At 31.3% G+C, this 14851-nt stretch overlaps 4 protein-coding genes and 14 non-coding genes across 19 annotated transcripts; 9 read left to right on the forward strand and 9 right to left on the reverse strand.

Moving 5' to 3' along the window:
- Positions 1 to 1175: 1175 nt before the first annotated feature.
- Positions 1176 to 3653, reverse strand: srv-24 (G-protein coupled receptors family 1 profile domain-containing protein; the record flags this gene model as incomplete). Its single annotated transcript, NM_068556.1, has 8 exons — positions 1176 to 1298; positions 1344 to 1487; positions 1873 to 1984; positions 2032 to 2141; positions 2244 to 2390; positions 2444 to 2553; positions 2954 to 3065; positions 3525 to 3653. 8 exons carry the CDS (start codon positions 3651 to 3653, stop codon positions 1176 to 1178), a joined length of 987 nt encoding a protein of 328 aa, NP_500957.1.
- Positions 2215 to 2235, forward strand: 21ur-14698. Its single transcript, NR_055574.1, has one exon.
- Positions 2738 to 2758, forward strand: 21ur-7421. Its single transcript, NR_055575.1, has one exon.
- Positions 3186 to 3206, forward strand: 21ur-12608. Its single transcript, NR_055576.1, has one exon.
- Positions 3654 to 4200: 547 nt separating the features above from the next.
- 21ur-7397 lies at positions 4201 to 4221 on the reverse strand. Its single transcript, NR_055577.1, has one exon.
- Positions 4222 to 4867: 646 nt separating this feature from the next.
- Positions 4868 to 4888, forward strand: 21ur-10048. Its single transcript, NR_055578.1, has one exon.
- Positions 4889 to 5679: 791 nt separating this feature from the next.
- 21ur-9136 lies at positions 5680 to 5700 on the reverse strand. The gene has a single exon (NR_055579.1).
- Positions 5701 to 7051: 1351 nt separating this feature from the next.
- Positions 7052 to 8029, forward strand: hil-2 (Histone H1.2; the record flags this gene model as incomplete). Of its 2 annotated transcripts, none has more annotated exons than NM_001383102.2 (2): positions 7052 to 7324; positions 7547 to 8029. In NM_001383102.2, 2 exons carry the CDS (start codon positions 7088 to 7090, stop codon positions 7883 to 7885), a joined length of 576 nt encoding a protein of 191 aa, NP_001370852.1. The 2 variants fall into 2 exon arrangements, with proteins under 2 accessions (NP_001370852.1, NP_741418.2); NM_171909.8 differs by having other exon boundaries at positions 7088 to 7225; positions 7652 to 7885.
- Positions 7391 to 7447, forward strand: mir-8201. Its single transcript, NR_131545.1, has one exon. It is a non-coding gene; the product is annotated as a pre-microRNA mir-8201 (primary transcript).
- Positions 8030 to 9009: 980 nt separating the features above from the next.
- srv-27 (G-protein coupled receptors family 1 profile domain-containing protein) lies at positions 9010 to 11165 on the reverse strand. The gene is made up of 8 exons (NM_068558.3): positions 10998 to 11165; positions 10231 to 10342; positions 10078 to 10187; positions 9887 to 10033; positions 9609 to 9718; positions 9440 to 9551; positions 9249 to 9392; positions 9010 to 9201 (listed from the first exon to the last, which is right to left on the reverse strand). The coding sequence occupies exons 1-8, from the start codon at positions 11157 to 11159 to the stop codon at positions 9091 to 9093; spliced, it is 1008 nt and encodes a 335-aa protein (NP_500959.2). The 5' UTR covers positions 11160 to 11165; the 3' UTR covers positions 9010 to 9090.
- Positions 9865 to 9885, forward strand: 21ur-8315. The gene has a single exon (NR_055580.1).
- On the forward strand, positions 9869 to 9889 carry 21ur-15042. The gene has a single exon (NR_055581.1).
- On the reverse strand, positions 10574 to 10594 carry 21ur-9993. The gene has a single exon (NR_055582.1).
- On the reverse strand, positions 10912 to 10932 carry 21ur-10390. Its single transcript, NR_055583.1, has one exon.
- On the reverse strand, positions 10991 to 11011 carry 21ur-14314. Its single transcript, NR_055584.1, has one exon.
- Positions 11166 to 12084: 919 nt separating the features above from the next.
- Positions 12085 to 14676, reverse strand: srv-26 (G-protein coupled receptors family 1 profile domain-containing protein; the record flags this gene model as incomplete). Its single annotated transcript, NM_182313.1, has 8 exons — positions 12085 to 12195; positions 12245 to 12388; positions 12449 to 12560; positions 12610 to 12719; positions 12955 to 13101; positions 13147 to 13256; positions 13307 to 13418; positions 14515 to 14676. The coding sequence occupies 8 exons, from the start codon at positions 14674 to 14676 to the stop codon at positions 12085 to 12087; spliced, it is 1008 nt and encodes a 335-aa protein (NP_872113.1).
- On the forward strand, positions 13507 to 13527 carry 21ur-7523. Its single transcript, NR_055585.1, has one exon.
- Positions 14431 to 14451, reverse strand: 21ur-13815. The gene has a single exon (NR_055586.1).
- Positions 14677 to 14851: the final 175 nt, after the last annotated feature.

Genomic DNA, 14851 nt, shown 5'->3' on the forward strand with positions numbered 1-14851 from the left:
TGACTCCGTGAAACTATACAAAAAGTTAGTGTATTAAAATAAAAACTATTGAATTAACAGAAAAAATATTTCTGATCATTTTGTTTGTTGGACATTTGTTTTCCAGATGTGTATTTTTTGAGATACGCCAGTTTGAAAATACTCAGTTCAGAGAGTTTTGAAGGTTATTTCATTTTTAGAGCCACCATCAACATCCTTGTCTGACACGTCTGATACTACGGCGTCATGTTCCTATATGCTCAAAAGCAAAAAACGAGTGATTGACTCCGACTCCGAATGAATTTCTTATGCCAAATTTCATTGTAATTGATTTTACGTTCTTTGCCACTTTTTTTCAAATTTTTATTTGTTGTTTTTTGTTGCTATTGTTTCTATTAATGTTGATGGATAATGAATGTTGCCCAGCCTTTGCGTGTTCTATCAAAATTAATATAAATTAAAACATGACTCAACTACTACTAATTGTTGCCCGAAATGTTGTGTACTGATTGAAAGATTGTAAATATGTATACCCTTTGAATGAATGAACAAATTGAGTAGATGTACCTTTGATGTATTCTTGGAATACGGTCCTTGTACGTGCCTCTTGACTAATGAAGAAAACGAGTAGACAATGAGCAAAGGGTAGGCAATGAGAAAGAGTAGACAATGAGAAAAGGTAGTTAACGAGCAACAAGTAGGCAATGAGAACAGGAAGGCAATGAGCACAGGTAGTCAATGAGAAAGAGGTAGGCAAAGAGCAAGGGTAGTCAATGAGAACAGGTAATCAATGATTTTGGAGTCAATGAGTATTTGCCGTTCAATAAGCGACAGTCAGGGAAAGAAAAACAAAAAATCCATGCATCAAACATGTTTGATACTAGCCAATTAGTCATCGGCAAGCATTTTAAAGATCAGAATCAGTTCATGATTTTCCAATACCAATGATCTGTTTTCCGTGGGAATGCTAGTAAGAGTTTAGTCTAGTTAATGCTGATTAAAATTGTCTGAACGATAAAACAAAATTGATAAAATATCTGAATCTTTTAGTCCAGTAAATAGAAGTTTTATTTAAACTTATATTCATTATAGATTGCTCCTTTGAACTAGATTCATTTTTAGACTTGATTGACACTTTACTTCATTATTTACATTTATTTTATTACATTAATTTTCCCAAAAAATGGAAAATTCAATCAAAACAAAACTTGATTAGATTCTTTTGGTTCCTCTCTTTTTCTTGATCCTATTAGACCTTTTCGATGTGAACCTTGGTGTTTTGTAGATGTCGAAGCAATTCCAGATACTTGAGCTTCACTCTGGAAATTTTTTTTGTAGATTTCTATTGAGAGAAGTAAAATTACCACTTTGTACTTATGACAAGTCATTGACCGTATGACTTGACGAGCGAGATCTTTGTTCAGAAATAGTATGCAAAATGGGTTGATATAGGAGAGAAGGCCATTGGCAACTGGATATAGAGCACGCATGTAGAAGATTGGTCCTGTCTGAAATTTTGGGAAGAAATGTTTTTTTTTGTTTTTTTTTTGTTTTCATCAAAAAAAAAGTTGTCTACAATTGTGAAACTCTTTTGGAAATTTTCAAAATCCTCCAAATTTAATAGTGTTTTATCATCAGGTTTGTATTTTTTTAATGAAAGAAATGCACGCCTCTCAAACATTTTGAGCTTGAAAGCTGATTTTTTTCGTGACGCGTCTATCTATATTAAAAATAAAATATAGAAATAGAATTTTCTAAAATTCTGTTTTCTGGCAATTTACAATTCCGACAGCTGTCAGTTCACAATTGCTAAAAAATACTAAAAATACTGAAAATTGTATTTCCGAACGGCAATTGCAGCCCCTATAAAAATTTTCATATCAAAACTCTAACATTGTGCGTTTGCGAAAAGTAATTTTGAAATGCATAGTAAACCAGTATAACAAAAAATGCCAGAAGCAATACAAATACTTGAAATGCCAAATGAACTTCTCGCCGTAGTGACCTGAAAATAAGAGTACTTGTTCATCAATGGCATAGTGACTGACAAACCTTGAAAGTCCGGCAGTATGTTTCCGGATATAATAGAAAAGAGCTCCATATGCCAATGAGCACAAAATACAAGTCAGGCTCACAACTATAAGTGCCATCAGTGTGTTTCTCTGAAGATTGATATTCGAAAATATTACTGTTTCAACAGATTGATTTTATAAAAATGTTGTAAATAATTGTTAGTGTGGTTTTTAATCCCGTATATCACTCACCTTGATGACTTCTTGCTCCGCAATTATTGACATACTTTCCAAGCTGTCATATTTGAAGTTTGTATCCTTCAACACTACTAAACTAATTAGAGTAGGAACACCCCAATAAATTGAAATGATTTGAAATTTAGATGCAAATTGAACCTTCTACAAATGAAAATTAAGTAAAACCTAAAACCCTAGGGATTTGTGTTACAGACCTGGGTAAGCATAGAAGTTGGTGCAGTGATAATGAGATATCTCTGTAGAGATAAAAATATAATTCCTGTACATCTAATGTAGAGAAAATAGTAGACAGAATTGTAGCTGGCTGAAATTTAATCGTTTTGAGACGTCAGTTAAATTTTGGGAATAAATTTTTAAGTTTGGATTTCGTTTTCATATCAAGTTTGAAAATGGGCATTGGTGAAATTATTATTGGGTAAAATTTTAAATTGTTTTTTTTTCACTGTTTCAAAGCGTTAATGTATAATAAGTAATAGTGTATTCAAAACTGGACTCTTCTTAGCATTAACCAAAATATATTCGGAAAGTGAATTGTAATTTTTTAAAAATTTGGCACTTCAGTTTAAAGGCACCCGCTGTTTTTCAAAAGGGTCTCGTCACGATTTTAGCCACACAGGTCCACGTCAAGCAAATGTAAGCAAAGGAAACTTCACTTGCTATATAATTATGTATTCAATAGTAAGTTATTGCAAGCATTTCTATACCTGCTGCGAGATAATAATCCTGATAGTTGAACATAAATTGTCGAATCACTAATATGTTCCGTAATCCTGTATTCAGAATTGAAAATGTCATTGCAATAATATCAACGATGCACTGAAAATTTAAACCAATTATTATATTGTTGGAAGTTTTTTTTATTTATTTATATCTCTTGGATTTAAAAAGTTATGTTTCAGTATTAGCTTAAAATATAGGTTTAACTTATATTTTTAATTTTTTCATTGGATTGTCGTATTTATTTTGAAATATTAAATCTACAAAATTTAATTATTCAAAAATACTTGAAAATGTTTTTTTTCTAAAAGTATCCAAAAACAAATGGTATTTTGATAGTTCATGTATATGGTTTTCGTTTTTTATTAAATGTCAGAAACAGTATTTTTATATTCAAAAAGATTTTCTTTAAAGTTTCTTAAATTGCGCTCAAGTTTGTAAAACGCTATGAAAGCTATGTAAAACTTTGGTCCTATTTTATTGTGATAAAATTTCTTCCATATTCCGGAATACATAATAATTCAAGCTTTAATAATTTTTTTTTTAAATCCAGCTTACATGTTGCAATAAAATCGAGTAAAAAGTAGTATTATAAGATCTAGAAACACATCGAAGTCTCAAAAGACATCCAAAAACCATAAAATATAATGGAAGTGATGCAGCTGACATTATGTAGAACACGTTCATTGGCCATTTTAGGGGTACTAGTTCGGAGCTCATCTGAAAAAAAGAGCTAGTGAAATGAATTTTCATTGAGTTTTTTCGTGTGTTTTGATGTTGAGAAAAAGTTGGAAATGCAAATAAATAAAAAAGTTATTGGAAAAGAATCTTTGGAAATAAGAAAACAACATCTAAAATACCATGGAAAATGAGCAAGATTTTTTCAGTAAAATTAATTTTGTAAAGTTGTTTTGCTGTTAAAGTAAAAACAATTCAAAAAACATAAAAATTAAAGAGGCCAATTCAGAAAGTTCTATTTTTACCCTTATAAATTTAAACAAAAATTAGCCAAATTTTGACACGTCACTTGTTGAGATATACCCGTTAAAATTTTTTTCAGTTTCAATTTTTTTTAATCATTTGGTTAAAAATTGGAAATGTTTAAATATAATACAATAAAACTCAATTAAAATTTTCTGAATAAGTTTTAGTATTTTATCGTAAATCTTCACATTTTTTATAAATTTGGATTTCCACAGTGCCAAAATATAAAATGTTTTAAAAAATGTGAGTTTTGAAATTTAGTTTTTTGGTACCATTCAAAATTATAAAAACCCGATTTATGAGAAAATTTTGAAAATGCAATTTTTTTTAACTTGTATTTTTTGGTAAAGTACGCTAATTTTCTACCTAAACAGTAAGTCATCTGAAAATTAATTCAAGTTTTTTGCAGAATCTTGCAATTTTCATTTGTTATTGTTTCATTTGTAATTTTCATTTGTAGTTTTCATTTGTAATTTTCATTTGTTTTGTATTTTCTTTTGTTATTTTCAAAAAACTGTCAATTGAGCAAAAAAAATTTATTTTCAAGCCACAATTTTCAAAATCAAATTTTTGGAATAGAATTCCAAATTTAAATAAGAATAATGGTACCAATCCAAATTTCTTGTTATTTAAATACGACCTGCTTCTGGAATTTGAGCCGATTGTTTCGTTGTTTTCTGTTTTTCATACAAGGATTACGGAATTTTAAAGCAATCATCATTCTTTTCGTGCAGCACACGAGTCATGGGACCTTTTTAAAATGGGTTTTTGTGCTGCTATACGTTCCTGATTTCTGAACATTTTTTAGATTAAGAAACGACATTTAATTATACTTTAGGTTTAGGAAAATGTTTTTTCCAAAAAAACATTAATGTTTCAGCTGGAGCATTTGAAAAAAAACTGTCCGATTGAGGAAATTGAGCATTGAACAGTCTACAGAAAAATATGCGTCTTTATAAAAAGCCGCAAATGTTGAGAGACAAGTAAAAAAACAAATTCAATTTATTTGAGACAAAACGTTCCGAGTGAGGGAGGATACAAGGAAGAAAAACACATTTACTCGTTAGAAGCTTCGAATAGAAACTTAAAGTTCTTTTTTCCCAGGGAAAATTTCGTTTTTTTTTTCAGAATATTTTATCTTGTTTTAAAAATGAGTTGGTCTGTGGGAAAATAATTTTAAAAAAAGTAAAAGATGTTTGGTATAAAAATTACAAAGGTGGGAGGTACGCACCTAGCCGTGTGCATCTGATTAAGTGAAGTAAGCATTTCTTTTTTTGATTATTTATTCTTGTTCTTACAAACTTGGAAGACCAAGAATCTATGGATAAAGATTGAAAAGATGTGCCGCGGAAAACAACTAGGATTGATGGAAAATTGTTGTGATTTCAGGATCTTTCATGATGGGAGAAAAAGATGCAACAAAAGATTTTCAACGTTTTTTTTTGATTACGATTCAGAAATAGTCAACAAATTTTGATGTTTCATTTTGAGAATGATTTTTTTAGTAAGATGTTTGATTTTCAAATAAATTTTTATCATGATCAGTAGTTTTTTTAATTCCTAATAGTGACAGTTTCTATTGTGATAATGTTTTATGGATCTGGAAAAAATGGATCAGTGAAAATCGATTGATTAAATTACAAATTGGGGCTACTCTAGAAGCAAGTCAGTGCTCGACTGTAAGGGGGCAAAACTATGAGAGCAGAAGCGGTTTATGAATTCGAAGATATCTGTGGAATTAACAATCACAATAACTAAAGAAAAAATTGACAATTATTTGGTATGTAGGTAAAGCAGAAACGTAAGATCCATCTACTTTTGGATCGAACAGAAATACTCACTCAGCCAACTTTTCAGAGATAAGTAATGAAGCTATTTTTTCTAGTTTTTTTTTCAATTTCCAGTTTCCACACTTATGACATAATCATCACACTTCTCTGCACACATTTTCATTTCAAGAAAACTACATCTGACTTGTACAGCTATAAATAGAAAGTGAAGCTACTGGAAAGTCTAGAAATTTGTAGTTATGGCTCACGTCATATGATGTAAAGAATTGAGATTTCTAAAATTTATCAAACCATATTTTACTGTCTTTTGAGGAAGGAAACGTTCAGAAAACGGTTGCCACTCTGTTATGCAGAATCATAGACTTTTCATTTTTAAACTTAAGTTAAGAATTCTTCATCTTTTGGGTGTGAAGTTGGTAACATTCGCTTAAATAGAGAAGTTTCACAGAATCAACCTATTAGTGAAGAAAGAAATATTTGAAAAATATAAACGCTCAGACTTTTGCAAAACCTTTAAGTTTAACTCATTAAACTTAAATTTCAAAATTCGATGGTAGATTTTCAGAATTTTATATCAATTTTATACCATTCCACTTTGATTATAATTATCATATTTTGAAGTATATTTATTGTAATTTGGTACTTTTTTTTAGTTTATTCCATCTGTGGAGGTATTGTTTTGAAGGCGCGCACCAGAAAGTTGGCATTACAAATATTTTTCTAGCTCTTATTTCTCGATCGTCTGCCAACCAATTTGCCTAATAATACATTTTTCTAATATAAAAATATCTGGGCTTTTTGTTAATGTAATTTGATTTAAATGTTGAAGCTAAACTGTCTACGAAATTTGAGTGCAAAGTCGCAAGCCACATGTATCTCCACTTTTGCCACTGTTTTAAAATTAAACTTCTAAGTATAAACTACATGAATCTTGCATATAACGATAGAAAAAATATTTTTCTATCAGAATAATAAGGTTGAAAGTCAAAATGTTCCGGTACTACTGATAACGAGTGGTTGAAATACAAATTGTCAACTTGGAAAATCTTAATCAACTTTGAGGTAGCGTAATTCCGTGAGTCTAGGACGAAATTTTTTGGACTTTGACAGCACTTGTACCTAAATTATTTTTCTATAGGATTCTGGAAACAAAATCAAATTTAATGCAGAGCTAAGAAAGTTATGTACAATTTAGTAATGCCATTCCCATTTTCACGCCTTTTCTCATTCGGCGTCGAACACGAGACGGGGTATGTGTCCCGGCAGAGTGGTAGAGGCCGAGTATATAAGGGTGGCGGGTATTCACCATTCACCATCACTTTCCAAGTGTCCACGCATCGTTCTACAATGTCTGACGTCACCGTTGCCGAGACTCCAGCAGTCAAGACCCCAACCAAGGCTCCAAAAGCTCCAAAGTCCAAGACTACCAAAGAGCCAAAGGCTAAGGTCGCTGCTGCTCATCCACCATTCATCAACATGGTTACCGCTGCCATCAGCAGCCTCAAGGAGCGCAAGGGATCCTCCAAGATCGCCATCTTGAAGTACATCACCGCCAACTACAAGGTCGGAGATCAGCTCACCAAGGTTTGTTTTTTTTAAATTTAAATATAATTTTCAAATACAAAATTTTCGAACTTTCTAAAATTGGTCTCTGGATCGATAATGTAAACCTATTGAATCTATAGAATTACATTATTGATCCAGAGACCAAATGCTCAATCTAGGGCTGTCCGGGACCTTACAAATTATGAATTTTTTATATTTTTGAAAATCGCTATCATTAAATTAAATTTTATTTTATTTCAGATCAACTCTCGCCTCCGCGCCGCACTCAACAAGGGAGTCGCCAGCAAGGCACTCGTCCAATCCGTCGGAAATGGAGCCAGTGGACGATTCCGTGTTGCTGAGAAGGCTGCCGCCACCAAGAAACCAGTAGCAAAGAAGCCAGTCGCCAAGAAAGCTGCTACAGGAGAGAAGAAGGCCAAGAAAACTACAGTTGCAAAGAAGACCGGAGACAAGGTCAAGAAAGCCAAGTCACCAAAGAAGATTGCCAAGCCAGCTGCCAAGAAGGTCGCCAAGTCACCGGCAAAGAAAGCTGCTCCAAAGAAGGCTCCAGCCAAGAAGGCCGCTGCTCCAAAAGCATAATTATCTTGTGTGGTTGTTAAAATCCCATTTCGATCTCACTACTGTATTATACCTCCTCATCCTCCTCATGCCTTGAGTACTGGTTTTTTATGCAATTGTTCCATGTTCACAAAAATATAAAATTTTAATGAATAATATAAAATCACAAAGTTGTGTTGTTTTTCGTAAGCTACAGCTGCAGATTTACAGGAGAAAATTTTACAGAGAAAAATAAGTGAATTATTAAATGCGCATAGAATTTTCCACGAAGTGGGTCTCGACGGGAAAATTCCAAACAATTGCAACAAATACAGAAGAGGCGCGGTAAATATGCTACCGTAACTTTTTTTGAAAAACATTGAACACAGCATTTTGGTAGAACATTTAGTCGGTTCCCTGACGAAATTAAATTTCCAAAAAAATATTAGCCAAACCAGAAACTAAGAAAATAAAACAAAATCGTGAGAAACTTGAAATCATGAGAACTATTGCGTTGACTCAGAAACTTTTCACATCAGCCGACACTGATGTCTGCTTACTGATTCGAAACACAAAACATGCACACTGAAAAAGCGCAAAAAGTGGAAGCCAATGCTTGTCGATGCAGAATATGTGCAACTGATTAGATTAGTTCCATCGAAATAGTATATTCTACTCATTATATATTCTTGTTGGAATCAAGAGGAGGAATAACAAGTTTGTGGGTGTCACATCATGCTCTATATACTTTTTTCTGAGAAAATTTTTTGGTTTAGGAATGAAGAACACTTTCGAGGAAAAAAACATTTTTTGATGTAAATTTACAATTTACAATTTACAAGGAAACTTTTGGTAAAGAAACAAAAATGCTTACCTTCTAGGCATTCTGCATCGGTCATGCCTGCCTACTTTCAAATAATTCCAATTCTTCAGAAATGTTGTGGGCTTCTAGTGGTCTAATATTAAATTTATTTAAAATTTAGAATTAAAATTGAACGAAAAATAGGAAAGAATCCGAAATACGGGCGGAAATTACATGGCGATTCTTTAGCTTAATGTTAATGAGGGACGTCTGCCTCGGACCACATTGCCATTTTTGAGAGCTTATTCTGGCGTCCCTTTTATCTGATGTGGAATTTGCAAAACCTATTTTCTAAAAGAAAATAATACATCTTCTTTATACAAATGTTTCCAATTATCATTGTGCCTGTCTAAATTTAAAACAATCAACTTTGAAAAAAATAGTTTCAATTAAAAGCAATTGTTCTCCGGTTTTCAGTTGCATTTCCTTTTGTGACAGCTTGCGCTGTATGACTTTTGTTTGAGTTGGTAGCAATTCCAGAAATTTGAACTTCACTCTGAAATTCCATTTTACTTTATTTTTTCAAGTCCAAAATTTATTTACCATAAGATCTCCACGGCAAGAAATTGGTTTTATCATTTTTCGAGTCAGTTCTTTGTTCAAAAATAGTATGCAAAACGGGTTAATGTAGGACAGGAAACCATTTGCCATTGGATAAAGACCACGCATGTAAAATATTGGACCATTCTAGAAAAGATCATGTGAAATTTGAACAGATTGAGAATACAACTTACATTTTGGGTTCTAGAAAAATAATTAAGAAATGTATAAAAAACAAGGATAAGGAAAAATGCAAAGAGAAGCACTAAGACTTGAAATGCCAAATGAACTTCTCGACGAAGGGATCTGAAATTATTTTTAAAGAAATTTAAATTCCGTTATTTCAGAATTTAATCCACTTACTTTGACAGTCTCGATGAGTTCTTTCTAACAAATGAAAATAGAGCTCCATAGGCACCTGAGCTTACAATACATGTGATGCTGACCACAATCAATGCCATTAAAGTATTTCTCTGAAATTAGTTTCACATTTTAAACATGAAAATATCTTGAAAATATCTTAGTTGTCCATTGAAAAAACAAATTGAAAAAAAAATTAGTCACATTTTTTCACCGTTTCACAAACTTTATAAAAATAAACCTAATTTTACTTCTTTAGTCAATCCGTTTTGTATTCTTACCTGAATAACAGTTTTCTCCGCAACAATCGCCATATCTTCCAATCCATCAAAATGGAAGTTTGTATCTTTAAGAACTACGATATTCAGAAGTGTAGGTGGTATCCAGTAAACCAGAATAATTTTCCAATTCGCAGCAGTTTGAACTTTCTGAATTTTGCATTTCAAAAAACCATTTACAGCATGGAACTTACAATAGCAATTTTCGAATGGGGCGAAGTAATAACCAAATATCTCTGTAATGATAAGAGAATTATTCCGGTACACCGAATATAGAGTGATACATAAATTATATTATAAGTTGCTGAAATTAATTCTATATTTTAAAACTGAACATTTGAACATACCAGCTGCTATATAATATTCTTGATAGTCAAAATAAAACTGTCGGATGAACGGGATTTCACGAGCTGGAGAGAGTGCAATATAGCCAAGCATTGAGAAGAGATCAGCTATACACTGGAAGAAATTCAAGATTCCAGAATTGAACTTGAATTTTTTTTATTAAAAAAACATTTTTTGTTAAAACCCCTACGATGAAATATAAATTTTAAGACACATTTTTTTTGGATGTTCAAAATTATATAAATCGAAAACTGTGTTATTTCAAGCTTCTGATATAAATTTTAAAATTATTTTCTGCAATCTTTGACTATTCAAGAACCATAAAAATAGTTTTAAAAATTTTCCCCACTGACTATAGATCTAAAATTAAACTTTCTCTAGACAAGAATCTATTTTGCATTGCGTGTGAAACCGTAATTCAAGATAAAGAGGTTCGTGACATTCAGCAGAAAATTATTCTCAGAATCAGTATTTTGCATAAAGGAGAAGCTGAACTTCTTGTCTATAAGAATTCATTACAAATTTTAGATCAAAGATAATAAATTGCTAATAATTATTTTTGCGATTTTATTTAGTATCCAGGGTAATAATGGTAACAAACAATTTGTTGCCAAACATTCAACAAGTTCACAATGAAGTCACAAAGAATAATATGCGAACTTTATAAAACGTTTTAAAAATTTTCCTCCAATAAATCTGTATGATCAAATCTTGGTGTTTTTAAAAAAAATTTCAAAGTGTTGGGAAACAGTGTTTTAGAAAACCTTACGTGTTGTAACAGAAGTGAGTAGAACGTCGTTTTGTATGTTTTAGAGACACATCGAAGATGTATAAGGCATATTAAAATGGTAAAATATATAGGAAGAGTCACGATAGACATTCCATAAAATACTCTGAAGCCCCAGTTAGGAGATTCCAGAGAGTCACTCATCTGAAATAATTTGTTTTAATTTTTGTAAAAAACTAAAAGAAATTTGAAATTGTAAATCTATCACAGCAGAGACACAAGTAACGTTAACTTTCATGTATTACACGAAATACTGGACACTTTTCTATAAACCAGATGAAAATAACCCAAGTTTTCAGAAACAAAATTTTTCTAATCAAGTATCAAAGCTCATTTACAGAAAAGTTTCCAAGCATCAAAAAAGTATGCAAGTTGGGAGAAAATAGGAATGAGAACAAAACTGCTCGTGGGAAATATTATATTCTAGTGAAAATTCAAAAGTTTAATTTGAATCATACACCTATATTCATTTTTTCGAAGCGGAATGATGTTAATATTAGGTCATGAATGTATGAGGAAGCAAAAAAATATATTAGAAAAAAATAAGATTTGAAGTACATTTAATATAAGAGCTGTGAACTTGAAAGTACCGAAATGAAAGAGAGAGTCTTGTTACGAAAGTTATATTTATCACTACAACATAGAACAATTTTGCAAATCATTTTTAATAAAGGAGACGATCAATCAGCTTTATTGGAATTTTTAATCTGAAAATAGAAAACTTTTTTTATTAAACTACACTAAATGCGAGAACGTCCGACTATTTGCCATTTACAAAATATTAAATTGGTTATTAACAAGCTTTGGAATATGTCTAAAAATTATAATATCAGTTTATGATGAATCGGTGTAATTTTTTGTAACCACTCCACCTTTGTTCAAGGTGGTGTTTTTTTTTTTTAGTGATCGTCAAATATCCCTATCTTTTCTTGCGTTCTATATTTATTATATGTGAATAGCTTGTGAACAGATGTGTTTATATCAAATTCGGGAAAATCGAAAAATAGTGTCATGCATTTATTTTGTCGTTGAATTGAATGCTATACCAGGGATATTCTATATGCGTGGTTTAATTAATCACAGTCCGTCTGTTTTCATTAGAAATTCTACTCGGTCGTGCAGTTGTTGGTAACTGCTGTTTTGTAGAATTTGACAAAATTCCGGAAACTTGAACTTCGCTCTGAAACACGTCAGTTTCTCTTCTTGTAATTCTGACTGATTCCACCTACATTTTCGTATTCTTTACAACTAACAGACTTGACGACTTGTCGAGCAAGATCATGATTCAAAAGGAGAATACAATATGGGTTCATATACGATAAAAATCCGCTTAACATTGGATAAATCGTACGTAGATAGAACATTTCAGCGGTCTAAAAATTTAATCTGTTTTATTTTTTACGTTTTTGTTCTGGATAAAACTTTCATCGTACCATTTGAGCTCTTGAACAATAATTAAGAATTGCATAGAAAATTAGAATAGCAAAGAATGCGAAAAGCAGAACAAAAACTTGAAACGCGAGACGAACTTCTCTACGAAGGCTTCTTTAAAAAATTAAATGCAAATGTTGAGCACAATAGTGTTGTGACTAACCTGGATAAAATACGAGTGTTTTTTCGAATAAAGAAAAATAAGGCTCCGTATGCAAAAGAGCTTATAATACAAACAAATGACACAACAAGCAAAGCCATTGTTGTGTTTCTCTTTAAAAAATAATTTACGGTACCTTTTTAAAGTCCCTTTCATTGCAGTTTTATTTTCTAATTAACTTTTATAGGTGTCAGGTTTTTTTTTCGATTTCTAGCCCCGTGAGCCACCGTGGCAAATTTCAAAAACTGATTCTTGTAGCCACTGATCTCAGATAGCCCGCGCACTTTTTGCGCACGCTATTTATTTTTTCTTCAAATTACTATGTAGGTTATCGTTTAAAATTCAAACCTGTGTGATAGATTTTTCAATGATCACGTTCATATCAACCACGTCATTGAAGTACATATCACTGTCTTTCAGCACTATAACACTCAACAAAAGTGGTAAAATCCAGTACACAAGGACAACTTTCCAGCTCGCAGATGTTTGGATTTTCTGAAAAGGACGATAGTTTATTATTGCAAAAGTATTTTCGATTACAATTGTTAAATTTGAATGTGGAGAGGTGATAACAAAATATCTTTGAAGAGATAAAAGCAAAATTCCAATGCAACGAATGTAGAGTGAGACATATATAATGTTATACGTTGCTGTAAATTTTGATCGAATAAAAAATATACTAAATTGTTTCCAAACATACCGGCAGCAATGTAATATTCCTGATAGTCAAAATAAAATTGTCTAATTACAGATATTTCACGGGCAGGAGTGAGTGCAATGTACCCAAGCATTGAGATTATATCGGCAATACACTAAATGTTGAAATATTATACATTTTTATTTCTAAATTACTCTGTTTCACCATTCGCATATAGTCAGTGGACTACTGGTTACTTTCATTAAAGATGTGCTATCATATTCAATAAATATTCTCTACTAATGTAACTAGGAAAATTTGTTATTTATTCATTTATTTCAATAAGATTTTATAATCGTGTTATTCATTCTTATTATTGTTATTCAGTAGTTCATTTTGCAGGTACGTTGATCTCAAATGTACACGGTTCAATTTAGAATTCAAACAGAAAGTTTTCTCCTCACATTTTTGTGCTTTCGTGAACTCTGTGTCTTGTGGTGAGAGTCTTATTGAGAAAATGTACTAAATTTTGATCAGGCACAATTGTTAAGGAAGTCAACTTTTTGTTTTCTAGTGTGGTCACTTGAAACATTTCCTCAAAAAGTGAGAAACGAAAAATTTTAAAAGTAATTTATTTTGTCTACTTCCAAAATTAGGAGTGGCGAAAACAGTGTTCATTTTTTGACAGTAAACTTTTCAAAAAATGTTTGAAAACATTTATTATAATATTCGGTCATTTTGGCACCATAAGAGTAGTTTTTCACATTTTTCCCACTACTCCAATAAAAAAAGAAATATTGGGGAAAAAAAATATATCAACAAAAAATGTTCTATTTGAAACAGTAACTTTATAAAACTGCCGTATTTGTACTTTTGGTATCGCATATCTGTAATGCCCAATTACATTAATAATAACAAAAATACGGTAAATGATCACCAATAAAAAGTAACTTCATGACCAAATAAATTGGTTAAAAAATTCAAACATTTCCCTAGGTTTCATATGATTTTTTGAAAATTGATAAAATTACAGTTTCCCCCTAATTCCTATTTGAATTTCCGCCAATTAAATATTTATTTTTATTTTTATTGATTCTCATTATTCAACTGATTTTCTTCATATTTCTGTGTTTATCCATCGAAAAATGAACGAAATAAACAAGAAAAATGCAACATTTTTATGAAAAAAGAACTGAAATCACACAAAACTCCACAGCGCGGAGTCTACCTTTAAACGTTTTGCTTGAAACAGTAGTTTCATATTAACTTACATGTTGCAATAACAATGAATAAAATGTTGTTCTATAACTTTTTGAAACCTGCCGAAGACGTACAAGACAAACTAAAATAATAAAATACAATGGAAGAGTTACAATAGACATTCCATAAAATACATTAAATCCCCATGTTGAAGGTTCCAAAGTTGAATTCATCTGAAACAGTCAGCGGGTAAGAGTTATTTCAAAATTTTCTATAAAACACTGTCTGAAACTGATCAGACTAGACTTGACTTCTGATAAAAAATGAATATTTCGATCTTGTTTTCGATTCTCTCTTATTACAACTGTCGTTAGAAAGTAGTGTGATGAATTAGCAAAAAAAACTTTC

Source organism: Caenorhabditis elegans, chromosome IV (assembly GCF_000002985.6).
Source record: "Caenorhabditis elegans chromosome IV".
NCBI lineage: Eukaryota > Metazoa > Nematoda > Chromadorea > Rhabditida > Rhabditidae > Caenorhabditis > Caenorhabditis elegans.

Excerpts from the sequence above, each read along its gene's own strand:
- srv-27 (NM_068558.3), bottom strand. The coding sequence starts at position 11,159 with ATGAGTGACTCTCTGGAATCTCCTAACTGGGGCTTCAGAGTATTTTAT. Across the intron at positions 10,343-10,997 it reads ACTCACTTCTGTTACAACAC|TGTATAGCTGATCTCTTCTC; the intron begins GTAAGGTTTTCT and ends AATTTCTTCCAG. Across the intron at positions 9,719-9,886 it reads CGGAGAAAACTGTTATTCAG|AGAAATACTTTAATGGCATT; the intron begins GTAAGAATACAA and ends AACTAATTTCAG.